At 32.8% G+C, this 18,845-nt stretch overlaps 3 protein-coding genes across 5 annotated transcripts in view; 2 read left to right on the forward strand and 1 right to left on the reverse strand.

The window, feature by feature from the left end:
• LOC132700647 (uncharacterized) overlaps positions 1-10,589 on the forward strand; it is a 32,537-nt gene extending 21,948 nt beyond the window's left edge. The window contains exons 4-7 of the mRNA XM_060668111.1: positions 597-668; positions 2,405-2,533; positions 5,096-5,284; positions 8,143-10,589. Of these exons, the coding sequence (XP_060524094.1) occupies positions 597-668; positions 2,405-2,533; positions 5,096-5,284; positions 8,143-8,342 (590 nt within the window). The 3' untranslated portion in view covers positions 8,343-10,589. The remainder of the gene's footprint in view (positions 1-596; positions 669-2,404; positions 2,534-5,095; positions 5,285-8,142) is intronic.
• A 3,009-nt stretch (positions 10,590-13,598) lies between these two features.
• LOC132700490 (activin receptor type-2A) lies at positions 13,599-16,540 on the reverse strand. 2 transcript variants are annotated; one of them, XM_060667847.1, is made up of 8 exons: positions 16,190-16,540; positions 15,947-16,134; positions 15,732-15,891; positions 15,544-15,677; positions 15,333-15,491; positions 14,509-15,189; positions 14,146-14,342; positions 13,599-14,078 (listed from the first exon to the last, which is right to left on the reverse strand). In XM_060667847.1, exons 1-7 carry the CDS (start codon positions 16,251-16,253, stop codon positions 14,160-14,162), a joined length of 1,569 nt encoding a protein of 522 aa, XP_060523830.1. In that variant the 5' UTR covers positions 16,254-16,540; the 3' UTR covers positions 13,599-14,078; positions 14,146-14,159. The 2 variants fall into 2 exon arrangements, with proteins under 2 accessions (XP_060523830.1, XP_060523831.1); XM_060667848.1 differs by having other exon boundaries at positions 14,141-14,342.
• Positions 16,541-16,712: 172 nt separating this feature from the next.
• On the forward strand, positions 16,713-18,811 carry LOC132701533 (transmembrane and ubiquitin-like domain-containing protein 1). Of its 2 annotated transcripts, none has more exons than XM_060669554.1 (6): positions 16,713-17,194; positions 17,238-17,384; positions 17,437-17,679; positions 17,730-17,901; positions 17,963-18,289; positions 18,339-18,811. In XM_060669554.1, the coding sequence occupies exons 1-6, from the start codon at positions 17,125-17,127 to the stop codon at positions 18,508-18,510; spliced, it is 1,131 nt and encodes a 376-aa protein (XP_060525537.1). In that variant the 5' UTR covers positions 16,713-17,124; the 3' UTR covers positions 18,511-18,811. The 2 variants fall into 2 exon arrangements, with proteins under 2 accessions (XP_060525537.1, XP_060525539.1); XM_060669556.1 differs by having other exon boundaries at positions 16,715-17,194; positions 17,247-17,384; positions 18,339-18,805.
• Positions 18,812-18,845: the final 34 nt, after the last annotated feature.

Consider the following 18,845-nt stretch of genomic DNA (forward strand, 5'->3'; position numbering starts at 1 on the left):
ATAATATAACAATAAATAACAGAACACTATTACAAGAGAACAACAGTGAAAAATCTGGCGTTTTTTTTTGTTTATATACTTAATAAACCCAAATTTCTTAACTTAGATATGTAAACAACAAATAAACGTTATCCAAATTAATAATTTACCATTTCCAAGTTAAAAGATTATGGCGCCAATTTTAAATCTGGCACTTTTATTCGTTCAAATTAATAACATTCAAATAAACGTTCGTATCTACAATTGGCATTTGTGTATGGCACCATAAATATGTGTTGAATGACATTAACCCCGACCGTTGAATAGAAACGCCTCTCGGCTCAGCCCCAATAAAATTCAGCGGCAGCAAACGAATATAAAAGGAAATGCAAATTATTACTCACCTTTATTGTCGACCACTGCAGCAGTCGCTCGAATGAAAGTCTTTATTCGCCGAATATATTTTTATCCGGCATTTGACAGCTAAAGAGCACCCATTTCCATTTTAAAATGTACGATTCGATCCTACAGGGAAGAATATTTATTTTCTTTCTTTATTAGTGGAAGATTATATTCCGCAAACGCAATCATTTTTTGATGTCTAATAAAATTTTTAGTTTTGCAGTACGAGCCAAACAATGCTACCGCCAAGGAATTTTATCCACTTATTTTGGAGAAACTTAAACATCGTAAGTATCGCTGGTTGATATAGATGCAATTTTCAAGAAAAAGCGTTACTGGGGTAGCGTAAATCTGGTGTTAGATTTGGGGGTTTGTATCAGATCAAGGTTAGAATATTTGCTAAATATATTATTAATTATATAAGGATATAAAAAATTTGGAAATGCAACCTAAGATAATATATAATAAAATATAAAAAATTCTCTTTTCACACAGACGATTTTTTTTATTAAATAATTATGAGGTATTGCTACCTTTCCTTTCCTTTGCTTATTAATTTGTAGGTAAGGACTTTGTTGTAAATATGAACAATACTTATTAACCGTTTATGTATGTATGCTAATTAATATTTCACATTATGACTTTTTTAGAATATTTTTAATTTTTGTCTCCACTTATGATTTTACTGGCGTAAATTTCAAGAAAATAGATAACCCTATACAGGGTGTCCCGAAATTAGACGTCAATATTTTAACCACGTATTCTGTGACCCAAAATAAGGATAAAAGTTCATATAAACTAGGGTCCAAAACGTCTTAGTTTTTAACGTACATCGTGTTAAATTTGAAGAGATGATGGCAATTTTTTGTAAATATTTTCGAAACACGTCAATATTTTAAAATAAAATTTAGTAAAGTTACTAAGCTTTTTAGGCCCTATTTAAAGAACTAAAACTTAGTATTGGATTATCTTCAGGGTTGTGTAACACATTGGAGGCGTGGGAAAAATTTGCTCCAAATTTTTTGTTAGTAGAATTTTCGTAATTTGGACTGCAGAATTTGAAAATCTGAAGTTTTCTAAATAAGGTACCCTTGTGGCACCTCGCTAGACCATTTTCCTCAAAAATGCTTTTGAAAATTTAATTACAATTTTTTTTTTTAATTTTAATGTCTACAATCGAGGTGCAGATAATTAGTAAGCCTTGGAACTTAATGACGCGTTTCATTTTTTTGTGTTGCTGGGTAAATAAAAATTAAATGTCATTTATTTGACAGCTTTCAATTTTGTTCATTGTTTGTAAAAAACAGTTGTTAATTGGATTGTTCTCTTGTCATCTTCATTAAATTAAGTGCGTCTTCCAAATTATAGTTTCCTTGCGGTCTTCCCTGTCCACGATTACTTTCAAGTGATTCACGCTCAACAAAATGCCTATGTGTATTAATAAAAACGATTAGGAAATCTTCTACGAAACTCTTGTACCGCCTCCTCAGCTTTGTCATTGCACCCCTGAAGACAATCCAATACTAAATTTTAGTTCGTTAAATAGAGCTAAAAAAGTTTAGTAACTGTACCAAATTTTATTAAAAAAAATATTTTCTTGTTTCGAAAATATTTGCAAAAAATCGGCATCACCTCTTCAAATTTAATTGTTTGTTAAAAACTAAAACGTTTTGGACCCTAGTTTATATGAACTTTTATCCTTATTTTGGGTCGCAGAATACGTGGTTAAAATATTGACGTCTAATTTCGGGACACCCTGTATATGTAACACATTGTTTTTTCAATATTGATAATTGTTGTTCGTTTAAAAAAATGTTTTTAATAATTGTTTTTTACGTCGTCATAGTTAACTTAAATTAATAATGCTGCTAATGAATATAGTTTTATTACATAGTCTTGGAGCTTGATTTTTTTTAAGAAAATCTGTGTCTAAAAAATAAAGATGATGAAAACCAATTCAATTCAATTCAAATGCTCGTAAAGCGAAAATAACAAGTTTTTGTGCATTTGTCATAATTTTCAGAAATAAATTCGAATACGGAGGAAGCGAGTAGCAACGATAGCGAAGACGAGGAGAGTGAAGTAAAATCCAGCGCGTCGTCCGCCTCGGAAAGCAGCGTCCAAGACGAAAGCAGCGAAGGTCAGGAGGCAAGTAGCTACTTAATTATTAGAAATTACGTTTTTACAATTACACCAATGTCTAAAAAGAGGAACGTACAGACGGACACTGTTAATAATATCCAAAAACATATACAAAAAAAGCAACGAATCAATGTAATAAAAACAATAACAACATAAATTGTTTTATTTTCTACTCTCTTCTCTAATCTTTTTTATTTTTAATTTGGGCAGATCCTATTTTAATATTATTCCCAGAATTTATAAAATAGGTGCTGTTTTGTTTATTTGTTTCTGAACCGCTGATTTTAATTTGAGAAAATATTTAATAATAATAATAATCATTTATTGTCTAACAGATTCTACATCCATTTACAACACAATCTGACAAGCATATAATACATCATTTAAATACAATATTAGACAAAATGCATAAGCAAATTAAAGAGCTCACACTTGTACTCGTACCTTAGTGCCTATGTGCCTATGCGTGATACAATATCAATTGCCTAAACAAAATATTTTGTTTTGAGAATGTTTGATAACGATTATAGGAGAGGTTGAAAATATCAATATCACTACAACGGTCAGTGAAAAGATACATAGCATTGTATAAGGGGGTTTTTATAAGGAAATTTGTAGATGGGGTAGGTGGAAAATCGGCGAACTGCGGACAGATCTTTGAGGAACATAGAGAGGTAATTGCATTAAGAGCCCCGAGCAGTCAATCCTGGATAGAACAATTTTGCAGAGAAAGATAACTGCTAGATAGTTTCTTCGCCATTTTAAAAACGGGAGTTCAAATCTTTCCAAAAGTAATGACTGTTCAGTACCCCGCGCCGGAAACACTCCGTCAGTTTTAAATGCCAATTGGTCTATATATTTAGCGTGAATGGGGAACCAGATTGTCGCACAGTACTCAAGCTGGGATCTGACATAGCTAAAAAACAATTCTTTGAGAGCCTGAACATTCCGAAACTCTTTAGCGTTACGAAATATAAAGCCCATCGATCTTGTTGCATCTTTGCAAATGGTTTCAATATGAGAGGTAAAGGACAGTTTAGTGTCGTACAAAATTCCAAGGTCTTTGAAAGAGGTGCATCTGGTAATTGGAGTAGTTTCCAGGCTGTAGTTAAAACTATTGGGCGCTGTCTGTTAGAAAACGTCATCACAGAACACTTATCCGGATTGAGATGAAGATTGTTTGCCACACACCAGTTATTCAACGACTCCAGGTCCCTCAGCAATGCTGTACAGTCGGCAATGTGCACCACAATCCTAAACAGCTTCAGGTCATCGGCAAACAATAGGGCGCAGCTAGTTATGCAGTCGGCTATGTCGTTAACGAATAATAGGAAGATCGGTGGCGCCAGATTACTGCCCTGAGGTGCCCAGCTTGTGGCTATAAACCTCGAAGAGCGGTATCCATGAATCTCTACATACTGATATCTATCCTGTACATATGAAGCAAAAAAGTCTACCAGTTTATTGCTGATTCCCATTGCCTCAATCTTCTTCAGGAAGATAGCGTGGTCAACTCGGTCGAATGCTTTAGAAAAATCTGTGTATAGTACATCAACTTGAGATTTATTCTCTAGGGCCTTTCCAATATACTGAGTAAGACATGTTAGATTGCTGGCAGTGCAGTACTTCTATTGGTAAAGAATCCGTGTTGTTTTTGGGTAATGACATGCTTTGCTTCACTTGTCCATAGATGCACTCGTACACAGAAGACTCAAAAATCTTAGCGAAGACCGATAGGATGTAAATGGGTCTGTAATTAGTAATATCGTTTACACAGTCCCTCTTGAATACAGGAGTCATTCTCGCCTCTTTCCATACTCTAGGGAAGGTGCTTGACTTGAGACAGAGGTTATATATCTAAGCGATAGGTCTAAGGAAAGCATTAATACAATCTTTGGCAACCAAGGATGGTCCCCCATCTGGGTAGCCTTATTTTTTAACTTCTTTGCTGCTCTTAAAATAGCTTCATCCGAGAGATAGCTTATGCTAATACAGGAATTGAGGTTTGTTTTGTTCACAGAGATGTTCTCAGTGGTTGGTGCCATATAGACATCTCCAAAAAATGTGGCAAATGCATTAACAATATCCTGTGGGTCCGAGTTATTGCACACCCTCATTGGACATAACCTCAGGCAACGGCGTCGAGGAGCGCTTTGCATTAAATAGCTTTCTCCATTTTACTTTTAAAGCTTGACTTCACTTTAAAGCTTGAAAGACTTGCATAAAATGCGGTTCGAAAATCAATAATCAAAGACATCCTCTTAAATTCCAAAGTCTTTTTTGTGAATAAACGTAGTACAATCGTGCAAAAATTACAAAAATAAAATTTTATTTCAAAGCACTTTCTTAAGCAGAACCTCAAATTAGAGCGATATATAGAAGGTTCCATTTAAATGTAGCAGAAACAGCAGCACTGGTCTGTTTTCCTATACTTCTAGCAAGCCATTAGCTATGACCCACCCGATATTTGTGTTAAAATATTAAAACATGGTAACTCGCTTCAGTGGTGCTTACAAATGTATTGACGCAAAATAAAATACAGCTTTCCTTTATATTAAATTTGTTCAGGAAGCCGAAGAGGAAGAGGACGAGGAAGAAGTGGAACAGGGTAAACGATCGAAGGGTTCTTCGGACGGCGACGCGACCACGGGAAGTTATTCGAGTTTGGAAGACGACGAGGCCGAAACTATCGATCAATTAGCCGCCCTGGCTGCGAAGTATCAAAACGACAACATCAATCTAGGCAACGGCAACAAAATTTGTAAGTAACGTTTATAAATTGTCGAAAAGGGACCCTTTCTTACGATATATTTTTGTTTGCTTCTTTTAGATTTACGGTCGTTTCAATAGCATTTATTTGAAATGCAAAACTACACCAGTCGCGCGTTTCAAAAACAATTGCTCGTAAACGAACTGGGCTGTCTGCAAAAAAACTAAACGAAATGTTCTATGCAGAACAAAAATAAATATAAATAAAAAAATCAATGGACTCGCTCAATTAGGAGCATCGATCACCGAATTAAAGAATTTAAAAATGAGCTTCAGTTGCCTTCTGCGAGAACAATACCATATCGTCATAACTCAATTCAAAAATATTCATTCGAAATAAATTTTTCCCGCATTTTTTGGTACTCCTATGATGAACTGCATAGTTGGACAACTGTACCTCAATACTTCTCTTATTTATGAATTTTAAAATTTAAAATTAGAATAAAAAACTGTTTTCAAAATGTGGGTGTGAATATGTGGTTCCAAAATTTCAGTTATGAGTATGATGTAAAAAGAGGTCTTAATCTTCCGCAAAAAGGTAGCAAGGTCGCATTAAGATACAAAAACAATCCTGGTCCCATATAAACATTTTTTTGTAATTTTTTGTATTTCTCCCCTTTTCATCGTTTCAATTCGACTATTAATAAACAGTTTGCCTGCAATTATATGCATATTTTCACGCTACATTCCGCTAATTCATATCCAAATAGTTTATAGTTCTGACAGGGCCTTTCATATAATGTTACCAGAGATTCCGAGATTATCCGTTCAAATTTCTTGTGCGAAATCGCGTAATACCGGATTAACAACAGAAACGCTTTCTGTTTAAGAGTTAAACGACCGTAACGGTTAGATAAGTATATGACATGGCAATGCCTGGCACTAATGTCTGGCGGTTCAGTGGTGCGGCACAAACACGACCGCAAAAATTAAATCGCACCAAAGCGAGGGTGATATACGATGGCGCAATTTTCGGGATGCGTTCCAATCGACAAATAAAAAAAATTCAAACCGCACCGATCAATGTTTAAATGGCAAATTTTACAATAAAAAAAGACGACTAGTATTGTTACTGATATAATACTGTAATCATTTACATATAATGTATGATGATCATATTTCCTTTAAATATTTAAAAATGCAAATACTTATAAATTCAGAATATTTAGTTCTTTGGTAAAATTTTAAAAAATAGATTGGTCAGAAAATAGCAGTATGTACTTTGTCACAAGCATTAATTTTATTTATTTATTTTTTGATGCAAAAAAAGGGAAAAAAATATCTTTCATATATTTTTGTGAGTAAATTACTGCATACTGATTTATTTTTTATTTCTAAATAATTCGCACAAATATATATCAAAATCCAATTAACCAGTTTTGTTATTATATGAAAACACTTGATTTTTATGATTTATTTATAAAATAAAACGATTTATTTATAAAATAAAATTAGATCATGCAATATTTTAGTAATGCGCAATGTGCTTTATTTATCCAAGAACTTAAACTTTCGTTTGCTCGAGGAACACATTACTCCAGCTAGTGCAACACTAGAAATTACAATTTTTAAAAATGTTTATTAATTAACCGTCGCTATCAAAATATATCCCGACCACATACAAGATTAAAAGATTTAAACTATTTCACAAAGTACCTGTTAACAAATATATTATTTACCCCTAAAAGACCCAAATAGGTAAAACATGTATGACAAAGAAAAGAATTCGTTCATCCGGGGACTATTCAGCGTCTCATGAATTCCACGAAAGGGTTTTCCCAGTTTGGGGAAATACATAGCATATAGTCACTAGGTGCTAAGTCTATACAATGGGGCAAACATTTTGAGGCGTCGATTATGATTGTAATAAGGGTGCGACTACATAGTAAAAAGAATAACTCCTTCGGCATCCCACTGAAGCCTATCGGGAGTAGAAGATAATCAAAGGTAATGAGCTACGCCAAGTAACCAGTATCGAAGTTATGGAGTCTCGTCAGGACAGGCGGATTCCCAAGGAACTATGAGCATGAGCCTCCCGCAAATATCATCACACAAGACTTTCAAAAGAGTGATGAACTATTCTACATCCATCCCATGCTCTGCCCATTTAACTCAGAATGGTGCTGATGAACCTAGGTTTCATGACGGCCAAACTCATGTTCTGTTCAACTCAACTCAACCGATTGACACAAGTGATTTTGATTTGATATGATCCGTCTGTCTGGCTATTTCAGCGACTAGATCATCGTTTTCTCTACAAACAACAGTTATCGGCTGTCCAGCACTACCAGCTTGTTCTCGGGTGTCTCTGTCAAGTAAAAAAAAAAGAAAAACCTGGTATAAAATGCAGATTCGCACAGTACATGTACCATTCCGTGTGAATTTTTTGCACAATAACACCTTAGAGGAACTAATCGGCTTTGTAACTGAATAACGCTAGATAACATATACCAAACATAATTCGTGGATTTATGACAAAGAATTGAGTACTGACTTACATTAATTACAATCAACATCTTGTAAAGCATACTTCTTCTACTTACTGATAATTCTAGCAAACAAACCAAGACCTAACCAAATCAATACTGCTGCAATCAAAAAATATTTGAAATTTATGTTGTGGTAAATTCGGCATAACCTTTTTTTTATAATGACCATACACTGAGAAAATTTCTACATTTCTACAAACTTTTTTTGTAAAGAAACTACATTATAACTTTTATTTTGTATTAACTTAGTTACCTGACTACTTTTAAAAAAGCTAATAAACCATATGGAAAAGACTAGTTTGCAAATAATGAAAAAATATACGTAATCAAAATCAGAATTTGTTTTGTGTTTTGCTTGCAGACTCGACAAGCAACCTTCTAGTCCCGACGGTTGTGAACAAACAAAAAGTTGACAACCACCCCGTTTGTAAACAAAACGACAATTTCCAAGCGAACAACATACAGTTTGTGGCCAGCTCGGATTCTGAATCGCCCACCGAACCCATAAGTCAACAAACCATTGCCTTGCTCAGGGCTAAGGTCGTGCCAAACAAAATCTAATCTAAATGTACGTCGAATGCGTAAAAATTCATTTTTGATAAATGAAACGCTGCGGGTGAAATGTGTACGCAGAAAGGCGTCAAATTAAAAGACAAATAAAGGCAATTTAATATTTAATTAATGTTTTATGAAATGCAGCTTTGGTTTATTTAAAAAACCGTGCGCTTTAAAAATTTACTGAAATATAAGTGTCCTACTTTTTGTGTGAGGAATTTCAAAGCTACAATTTAATTAAAAAGCTGCCGAATGCAGAAGTTAACCAAAAACGAAGTATTTGTCATATGGTAAAGAATTTTTTCCTAAACGTGAAGGTGTTGTGTGTCATTTTTTATTCTACCATTGCAACCTCGTAGCTGATATATTTGGTAGCTGGATTCGCCAAGACGCAAATAATCCTACCATTTTCCTTAATTCAATCTCCATTTTATAGTTTAAATTCCGTTCCATAAAGGTTACAATTGTGTTTGGCAGAAACGTTGGAAAGTTGTGCTTAAGGCTCACGTACAAGGATTAAAACATTAATTATTTAGAAAACGCCACTCAAGCATTTTCAGGCATATTAGGTAATACTTTCACCGCGATTATTAAACTTCAGTTCAATATCACTTATAGGGATTCCTGTCCTACATGACGTTTAAGACTGCGTTGATCAGAAATCTATAAAAATATAGAATAGTGAAAATGTTTTAGGAAAATATTAAACCTTTATCATGAAAAATGTATCGTTACCTATTGTATTTGAAGAACAAATTTTTGTCTTCTCCCTTATAAATGCCTAATTGTATTACTACTTCTACTAATGTAACTACTTAGTACGTGTTAGGCTCTAATTCAAGAAATTACAGAATATCTAAAATGTTTCAAGTATTGAAAGTGTCTTAGCGTTCAACAGAGAGAAATATTTTATATCCATTACCGTTGTGCAAAAAGAAAACGTATCTTTTGATGGACGTGTCGGTGAATATATTTTTGTATTTTTTGTAAGTAGTTTAGAACAGCTTCTGGACGTAGATGTCATCGACCAAAAAGTAGCAGCTACCTACACTTTATTGTATTTAATTTAAAGGTCCTACAGAAGTAGAATCAATTTTAAGTATCTTTTTTGTGGTATGAAGGGTGTGCACTTTTTATTCCGGCAAAAAATGCTGGACGACTGTAATATGGTTTTCTCTCCAAAACCTTCCAATTTAGTGTTAAAAGACTGAATGTTTTATAGAACAGATGATTTTTTCCACCAACATATCTCGCGAGTCGTTGTCGAATTTAAATGTGTTTCCAAATGGACTTTTAGAGACCACCAATTATTGTCGTATATTCCTTATTCACGACCTTTTGACGATTTCGGAGAGTATCCAGGTGCTAACAGTATAAATCATTGAAAACCCCTTTCCTTTTTAAGTTTAAAGTTTGTACTTTAGACATGCCAAATTCTTATCTACTACTGCTACTACTACTACTGCTATTGATTGTTTACGAAGGTGCACAAATGTATTTGTCGCGTATAATAATTACCTATTAAACCCAAACATTTGTTGTTATGTAAAGCACCTGCCAATATGATCCTACATTTAATATTTTTGCCAAAGAACTTCAATAATGTATACAATTTTCATATAATTGAATTCACTAAAAAAATTTTTGGGCATATTGTAAAAAACAATACGCCCAAAAATTTTAATATACCACAACGTCACTGGCAAACTGAATTCTCTGCATTGAAATTTCGTCAAAAGTGAGCGAACAGTTTACCGCTATGTCAACTTTATCCTTATGATGTATACTGTTAGTGTTGTAGAACATGGTATGTAAGTAATTTGAGCGAGTGCAACATTATTAGTTCTACGGTGTAACTAGCTGTCTCAATACTGGATTTTACTAAACTTTTGCATGTGTAGATAATGTAGTGTAAAATAAAATAATCAAAATATTTATTGATAGAGGCCTTAAGACGTGGATTAAGAATGTAAATCTGCGATTTATACATTTTTAAATGTCATGCCAGTTTGAAAATAAAATAAAATACTCACAATAATAGGAGGATTGACTTCTCTTGTTGACAGCAATTGAAAGGTTTTATTTCAGAGCTCAAAGGTTGGTACTTATTGCTTTAACCCACTATATTACACGCAAATAAATAATGTAAATACGAAAAGCAAAACGAATGAATAGAGAAACGCGGCCTTGATCATTGTAAATATTGACGAGATTATAACAATAAAGCATATCATTAATATCGCTGTAATCATTTCTGCAAAGCTCAAATGAAGGAAATAAAACTCCCACTCACAGTAAGTATAACAATCTGTTTTATTTAATATTAAAAATATTAATATAAATACTTTCCACGTAAAATTCAATTGTGTTGGTGTCGATAATTGCAAAAAAAAATTACAGATAACTCGACTTCTATACAAAACCGGTCTTAACACCACTTTTGCAAAAAAATGCAAGCAGTTTATATTAGTGTTAAAATCGGCAAACAAGTCCGCTAAAACTGTCGTCAGCATTTACAAACTAAAATCTTAGTCAAATATTTAACAATAAAAATAATGTGCGAACCACGCAATTGCACTGCATCTATTAGCTGCCATTTTGAACATGTAAGGATAACAAATAAGCTTTTTCATCAAGAAATGAGGGAATGGTGCAGTTATGGTATTTTGTACTGTGTTTTGAACTGTTGATTTATGGTTTGTAGAAGTAGTCTAGGTATACAAATAAAAGTTTTCTTTTTAAACAAATTCCTTTTGTTATTTTCCATTCCGAAGATTAAGAAAATATATCATTTTATTAAAATATTGCTTTAAATATTATCTAAGATGGTTTTCATATTTGAGATTGCCAAAGTTTTTAGTCCCCAACATTTAGAATTTGAACCACATACTAAGTTGGTATAATATAAAAATCAATAGAAAATTTAGTAGTGTCAGTCGAAAAATGTCTTCTATCTAAAATGTGAAATATAATATTTCTTTTGCATTGATTTAATTAATACTCCCATTTATGCACAATATACATCATTTGTGAGGCAAATATGATAAAGTCCAAAATCGAGTTTTGTTTAAAATGATGCAGCAATAATAACAATACAAAATCATCTGGCTAAAATTTCAAACGAAATTAGATAGACACTCTTTATAATAGTAAAGTTAGGGCCGAAAAAACTTTGTAAACTTCAACACGGAGTTTTACGAAAATATAATGTTTCAAACAACAAAAACGTTCAGATAGTAGACAAAGCTGGCAAGTTTGAGTAATAAAGACTTGCCCACAATAAATAAAGTATATCTTTTCATAAATTTTATGGTGAAAATTGGCAGCATAAAAAAGAAAAAATATATTTTCATGACAAATTCAAGTTGCTAAACATTTAATTTTTTTTGTACAAACTTCTAAACAGTTCTCACAACAATTTTAAAAAATTAAATACACTATGCCTACAATAATTTTACTATACCAACGATTTTAAATACGACTATGGAAAATTATTGATTTGTTACGATATGTATATAGGAAAAATTGTAAGGTTACTTTAACTAGCAAATCTGTGACAAACGACATTAATAAATTATTAGTAGGTATTTTTTTTAACGAAACAAAGAAAGGAAGACTAGGTTATTAAGGAATTTTTCAAAGGGAGCTCGGAAAATTCGGATTAAAAGATTTAATTATGAACTTCAAAGGTAAAAGGAAATTTGTTTAAATTTTTAATTAGAACTTAGAATTGTTGTTTTTGCAAAAAGTAATTGAAAATGTCGTTTTCTAAAAATTACATTTTGATTACTTCTCATAAAAACATTACCTCTTTACCCTTGATCATATAATATGAAATTATTATTACAATTATTTGGAGGTGTCTGAAAAACAATATTTAAAAATGGAGACTAACTCAGATAAACAACATCTGAATAAATTCCAAAAAGTGAAATTTAATTCATCTTTGGTATGTATCTATACAGAAATTGATAAAGAAAAAAAACATTTGGAAAATACAGTTCAAATATATAACCCGGTTGTTCCCCTTTTAATCAAAGAAATTCAAAAACTGCTGGTCTTTGACTGGGACTTCGTAATGGTAACAGAAAAAAAAGTATGTAGGAGGTAGAGAAAAGCAAACTACATATATCAAAATATACAGGATTTCGACGATGGCAAAGAATTTATTTTTATTTAACAGAAAAAGCTGTAAGAGGAATGGAAAGCTGTGTATTGTTCATTTAACCTGAGGGGTTTATATTTATTCACTTCTTATTTGCCAAGGTAAAGGTAAACATCTATGTTCACGAATGTAAATTTTAATTGTAACCTACATACTCTAACAAGATATATAAATATTGTCGAAAAAATAATAATTCAAAACGCGAGCACTAAATTAAATTGCATAACATAGTTGACAAAGAAAACTCACTTAGAAGCAAATTTGACGAGCAACTCAAATGCAGTTGTAGCTGTAGCTGTTATTTTTCTAAACTGACATAAAAATATTCCACAGTTATTTCTTTCCAAATAACTTGAAATAATTAATGCCATCATTTTATTTTCTAACATTCACTTGTACATTTTCTATGCCATCGGCGTAACAATTTATTTTTCGCAATAGTTTCATTTAATTGAATCAAATCAAAACGCTTAAAATTTACTTCACACCTGCATTTCAAAATTGAATAAAGTTATATATAAATTTCTTACTTTTTATTTCAATATTCTAACAGTCTATATATTGAATAGTTTTATAACGTAATGTCTGACAAAAATAAATAGGTCTAACATTCCAAAATACTTTAGTATAAAAACACTTTTTAAAAACCTATATTAAAAAGTGAAATTATGTAAAATCTAGAAAAAGTTTACTACTTCTTAGATTCTCCTTACCAATAAGAACTATTTTCAATTCTGTAAAACAGATAAACTCCCCAAATTCATTTAAGAAAATTTTCAAACAATAATTTTCTTTCAGAACCTCTCTATTCATTTAGATAAGCAACCACAAAAGGTAAAAATAAAAACTATTTTTTTTTACAAAAAATGTTTATCGGAACGCTTCAAATTATAATTTTTTCATATAGTCCATGACAATAGCCTCAAAATACGGGATGGGAAAGTGAGCAATTTTATCGGTTAAATCGTTACTTTATCCGTCCGTTTTTAGCTAAACCATTAAAAAGCCACAAAGTAGCTGGAATATATATATATATATATATATATATATATATATATATATATATATATATATATATATATATATATAAACACTGTCAAGGCTTAACTCCATTTCATAGTATCCTAATGTGTTAAACTTTATTTTTCGCATAAACTCTTTCCACAAATTACAAAATCACTGCTGCACGTACCACCATTGATATTAAGGACTGAACCCCGCTCGCGAAGTGTAGTCAAAAGTCCCGCTACAAGCTAATCTTACAATATATAATAATAATAGTAATATAAAACATTGTTACAAAATAGTAGTTATTAAAATATATTATAGTCTCTTGGCACATTGAGAAGTGTGTCTGATCTGGAAGAATAATTTTGGTGGTTCCCTACTACACCGATGTTATTATTAGAATTATTTCACTTGCACGCAGGTGCTACAATTTAGCGTGCACTATGACCTTGTTGTGACGTCGTTAAAATTTGGCTACGTTGGTAATCTAATACACACAGACTACATTTTGACAGGTACTCTATATTCTTGCAGTGTCAGTTTCAAGTAACCAGATTACCAATATTTACCTGTATTCACAAACAAAAATGACCGATGAGCTCTGCACTACTGAATTGTACAAATGCCTTACCTTACCTTCAAAAGTATTCCTAGATGCAGCTATCTTTTAATGGTGTAAGAGGTGATTCGTTCTCTATTCTCCACCCCGTCATGTTAGACTGTAGGAATCTCGTCTGTACCATAACTCTTTCCATTACACACGATGCTGAGAGCCTAGCTTCAGCATCATGATCCCAACAGTCGATCATTGTGTCACAAATGGCGGCCAAACCCTAATTTAGGAATACAAAATAAATAAATACTCTATCTGAGCATTTCGTCTCAGGTGGATAGAGTGGTTTGTAAATGACTTTCACTAAACATTTGAAGTAACCACTATTACAGAATCTAATTAATAATTCACCCTCTTCTTAGATCTTCAAAATTAAAATTACTTACCGAGTGATTCCTCCAATGGGGTTGTATGGCTGGTCGAACTTTGTTTTGCACAACTGACTCTTGCATATCTTCAAGAGTGGGATGCGGGCCAACTTCTTCCTCAAATGGTAGTCTGTACTCAGGAATAGGTCCATCTTGGGCTTTGCATCTTGATACTAATTCCCATAGCACCAAGCCACAGGCATACATATCAATCCTAAGAAATGCTTCAGGGGTGAAATTAATTGCACCTTCTAGTACCTCTGGGGCCATATATCTTCTTGTCCCTACTTGCCCATGAGTGTCACCACAAGACTTTTTTGGTTCAAACACTATAGCTAAACCAAAGTCAGCAATGCAAGCAGTCATATCATGCCTAAGCAAGACATTCTTGCTCTTAAAGTCTCTGTGAGCAATAGAGGGTTTCGAAGCCTCATTTGATGATTTTCCTGGGATAGCTTCATGTAAATGCATCAAACCTCTAGCCATTGTTTCGGCAATTCTACACAATTCTATCCAGGAAAGGGTATGAGCTTTTAAATAATCACATAGAGATCCCTTTTCATGATAAGCTGATATTAGCCAAAACTCTGCTTGCAAATTATCTCCCCGTTTTTCAACTCCTATATACTGAAGTATGTTGGGATGAGCCATATAGGGAAGCTTAAATATCTCTTGCTCAGTTTGCCATGACTGCTTATCCTTTGAACATAAATATAATAAACATTAATAACATCAAACATAAAATGAGAGTGCCTGCAAGTTAAATCTATACTCAACAACATTTTATTAGTTTAAAAAAAAAAATTCAACAACTACAGCAACTATTTAAAGTCAAAACTCACTTGAACTGGAAATATCTTTACAGCTACTTCTTCCGACTTAAACTGAGCTTTCCATACCGCACCAAAACGTCCTCTGGCCTTAATTTCAATAAGCTGAATTGGCCGAGTATCTAACATGGGAGATGGTGGAGGCAGTGGGTGAGGATCGTTAGTTGGCAACTAAAAAATTTTCAATTTGCATTGTTAATATCTGCATGAGACCAAACTTTACCCCATTAAAATAATGTTTGCTTCTACGCTTCCAAAATATCCCAAATCCAATTGCCAGTAATAAAATCACAAGCAATGTTACTGAGCCCAATATATAATATATCATGCTAGGTTCTTCTACAGTGGGAATGGCAGCTAAAAAGAATACATAACAACATATGAACAAAATTGAAAATGAAAACAGCTTACTACTCGGAGGTGGAGCCTCTGTAGCCACGGGCTCCCAAAAAAATTCTTTGTTACATAAATCGCCTTCACAGCAACAAAACATCAGGTTATTTTTGGGAGTTGGTGATTTTTCAGTACATCTTTTTTGGCCATAACAGTCTTCAGTGTTTAGAAAACAACCCTAAAATAAATTTAAGCCAACAATAGACCCTTTGATTTAAGTGAGTAAATAATACCTTAAGTGAGACATTTTTTGATCCATCCTGATTTTTTGACCACAAAACAAAACAGTGATTGCGTTTTCCTTCACCAGGAGTATCACAGTCAATTACTTCATTACATTCTCCTGGAGAACAAGTACCATTATTATACTCACATTTTGTTGTCACAGGTATTGCAATTGCAGACTCTGCTTGCCCTAAATCTAAAAAGAGTACAATTTAGTACATGAAAAAATGTATGCAGCGCTGATTTAATACCCTGTGCAGCAAGCAATGCAACAATTACCACCTGAATGCGCTGCAATCTTAATGATGAAAACATCTTGCGAACATAATTAACCCACGGATGTAAGAATTTTTTCTTTCGCTAAAGCCCAATTTGTATATATTAACCTAGGTCAAAAGCATAAACACTGGAGGCGTCACACTCAAATCCTTCAACACAGCAGTAAATTCCTTTTAACACTATTGCTTTAGTATTCTGCAGGCAATTTAATATTGGGGGGCGTCGAAAATTCAAAAATATTCACCAAAATTCTTTTTTTATGCAGCATAACGTCCATGAAAATCACAGGCGAAAATGGAAGCTCCTACAAAATCTAACATGAATACAACACGTATTCTAAACTGTGGTATTGACTAATCTCGATGGAGTTCACCGATCACAGATCACAGATGTCTTCTTTCTTATTTTTGTATGTTTTCCAACATTTCCCAAATTATCGACACTCGCCCATTGCGGATATTCATAATTATTTTTCTTTGTTAGTTACTAATCGGTCATTGTTTAGGGTTGGATGGTGTGAAGTGAAAAATTCCACAGGAGACCCTAAACGATGATTTCAATTCAACAATCCATTTCATAACACTGTGATCATACGTCCAGAACGAGGACTTGATTTTACTTTGTAGCACTACTTAGTAGAAAATATTGAGAGGAGGAAGAGAATCTTTGACAGCACCCTATAAATAAAATCTGTGAAATAATGAAGGTATTTTGAAAATGTGAAGTAGGGTGTAATATTTGTTGAATTTTTTCAATAAGTGTTTGGTGAACTTTATCGAATTATAATATCGCGTACTACCCTGAAACGTAATAAATATCTATGGTATATTTCGGCTGCGTGTCGTGATAGCGATTGACTAGAAGACAAATTTATGATCAGCTGAACAACTAAGTATTTTTTTATATAATGACGCTGATTGACGGCATTGGCGACGAAGTAACCTACTTTTTCGTAGCCATATTTTCCTTAATTGTTGGTAAGTGTCGATATAAACCCTTCTACTATAATTGTACTCTTAGGTTTTCTAGTGAGCATTGCCTGGTGGTCTACGAATATCAGGCAGTTTAGAACTGTTGTACTATTAGACCGAAGGAGACGCACACCTATTACTCATCGGCTTGTTAGACATTTATCAAATCATATAGAAACCACATCCATATCAGCAGGTCTAGACAAGCCTTTTGAGGAGAATGCGTTTATCATTATTCATGATTATAGGTACATCATCAATAAGTGTTGAAGCGGAGAGTAATATAACAGCAAATAATGAAAACTCTAGTATTACATCGGTATCTACATCATCTGCGACACAAGCAATGGCTAAACCAAATGAGGAAGATACAATTACAACCAATACACAGGAATCTGAAGAGCAAAATATAATTGAGACTATGGATGCTGGACAAAATGGAATTCGGTTTAGGTTCAGAACAAATTGTGCTGGTCAAAATCAGGAACAAGGTTTTTAGTTTGTTTTTTGTTTGCTAGGTTTATATACTTTTATAATTTAGGGGATCAAAATTATGAGGAAACTGCGGAAATACCTAGCGCATCCTCTTCGGATAATGATACAAACAAAAGTTATGAAAACCAGGCACAAGTTACTATTAAACTAATGTTCATAAATGATGATGTAAAGACTGTCAAGGGAAATTTAAGTGAGTCTCTAGGTGATTTTAGAAGGTTAGTTTTTTTTAGAAATCTCATAGTATTATTACAAATTTTATGTTAAAATTTATTTCAGGAAACACTTTCGAGTTGAATTAGAATCAAATAAAATTGTTAGGTTGATTTTTAATGGCCAAATATTGAAACATGATACTCAGACTCTACAAAGTTATGGGTTTTTTGAGAATTGTGTTGTTCATTGTCTAATTCACCAAAAACGATCACAAGAAAATCAAGACACATCCCGGAGTAGTTCAAATATACAAAATACTGAATATTTTGGGGAGAGAACCTTTGAAGTGCTCACAAATAGCAACAACAACAATCAAGGTATTGATTGGGATCTTGGCAATTTTCTTTTCGCTGTTATAAGTTTCATATTACTGGCTGCATGGTATTTCAGGTAAGTCCATATTTTTCTGTGAATATTTCAAAATTAACTAATCTTTTAGATATGTTTATGCCCACCTTTATACAGTAACAGCAACAGTAGGATTAATCCTTATAACTGGAATTTTTACCGTTGTATTGGTAGGAATGTATTTTCCCGACACTGAGCATGTTTCTCTACCAACAATTCGGATAGCTCGTTCTGAGAGGATTGAGCTGCAACATGCAAATTGAATCTAAAAGCAAGCCTTAAACTTGCATAAATCTTTTGGAAATTATCTAAATACACTATGATCAACATTTAAAAGTTGTATTTATTTTAATTATTGTATATTATTTACATTATTAAAATTTACTTTTCGGTGTTAGGTGTTCTAGCCATATCATCAAAGATTAATGACACAATATTTTAAATTAGTATATAAAACTTTTAATTCCTTTCCAGTAAAGCAAGGGAAATAGGTTAAGATTAGTAAACATTAATTTCATTTATAATAAGAACTTATTTTAAGGAAATAGATGTTTTAAAATACAGTAAAAAAGTTGAACATAGAAAAAATATATTTTAC

Source organism: Cylas formicarius, unplaced genomic scaffold, assembly GCF_029955315.1.
Source record: "Cylas formicarius isolate icCylForm1 unplaced genomic scaffold, icCylForm1.1 PGA_scaffold_4__25_contigs__length_36172078, whole genome shotgun sequence".
NCBI lineage: Eukaryota > Metazoa > Arthropoda > Insecta > Coleoptera > Brentidae > Cylas > Cylas formicarius.

Bases quoted from the DNA above. Each gene is read 5' to 3' on its own strand.
- LOC132700490 (XM_060667847.1), bottom strand. From the start codon at position 16,253: ATGTTTTCATCATTAAGATTGCAGCGCATTCAGGTGGTAATTGTTGCA. The intron at 16,135-16,189 runs GTATTAAATCAG...TACTCTTTTTAG, and splicing joins TGCATTGCTTGCTGCACAGG to ATTTAGGGCAAGCAGAGTCT. The intron at 15,190-15,332 runs GTGAGTTTTGAC...TTATGTTCAAAG, and splicing joins TAAAGATATTTCCAGTTCAA to GATAAGCAGTCATGGCAAAC.
- LOC132701533 (XM_060669554.1), top strand. From the start codon at position 17,125: ATGACGCTGATTGACGGCATTGGCGACGAAGTAACCTACTTTTTCGTA. The intron at 17,195-17,237 runs GTAAGTGTCGAT...TTGTACTCTTAG, and splicing joins CATATTTTCCTTAATTGTTG to GTTTTCTAGTGAGCATTGCC. The intron at 17,902-17,962 runs GTTAGTTTTTTT...AATTTATTTCAG, and splicing joins TCTCTAGGTGATTTTAGAAG to GAAACACTTTCGAGTTGAAT.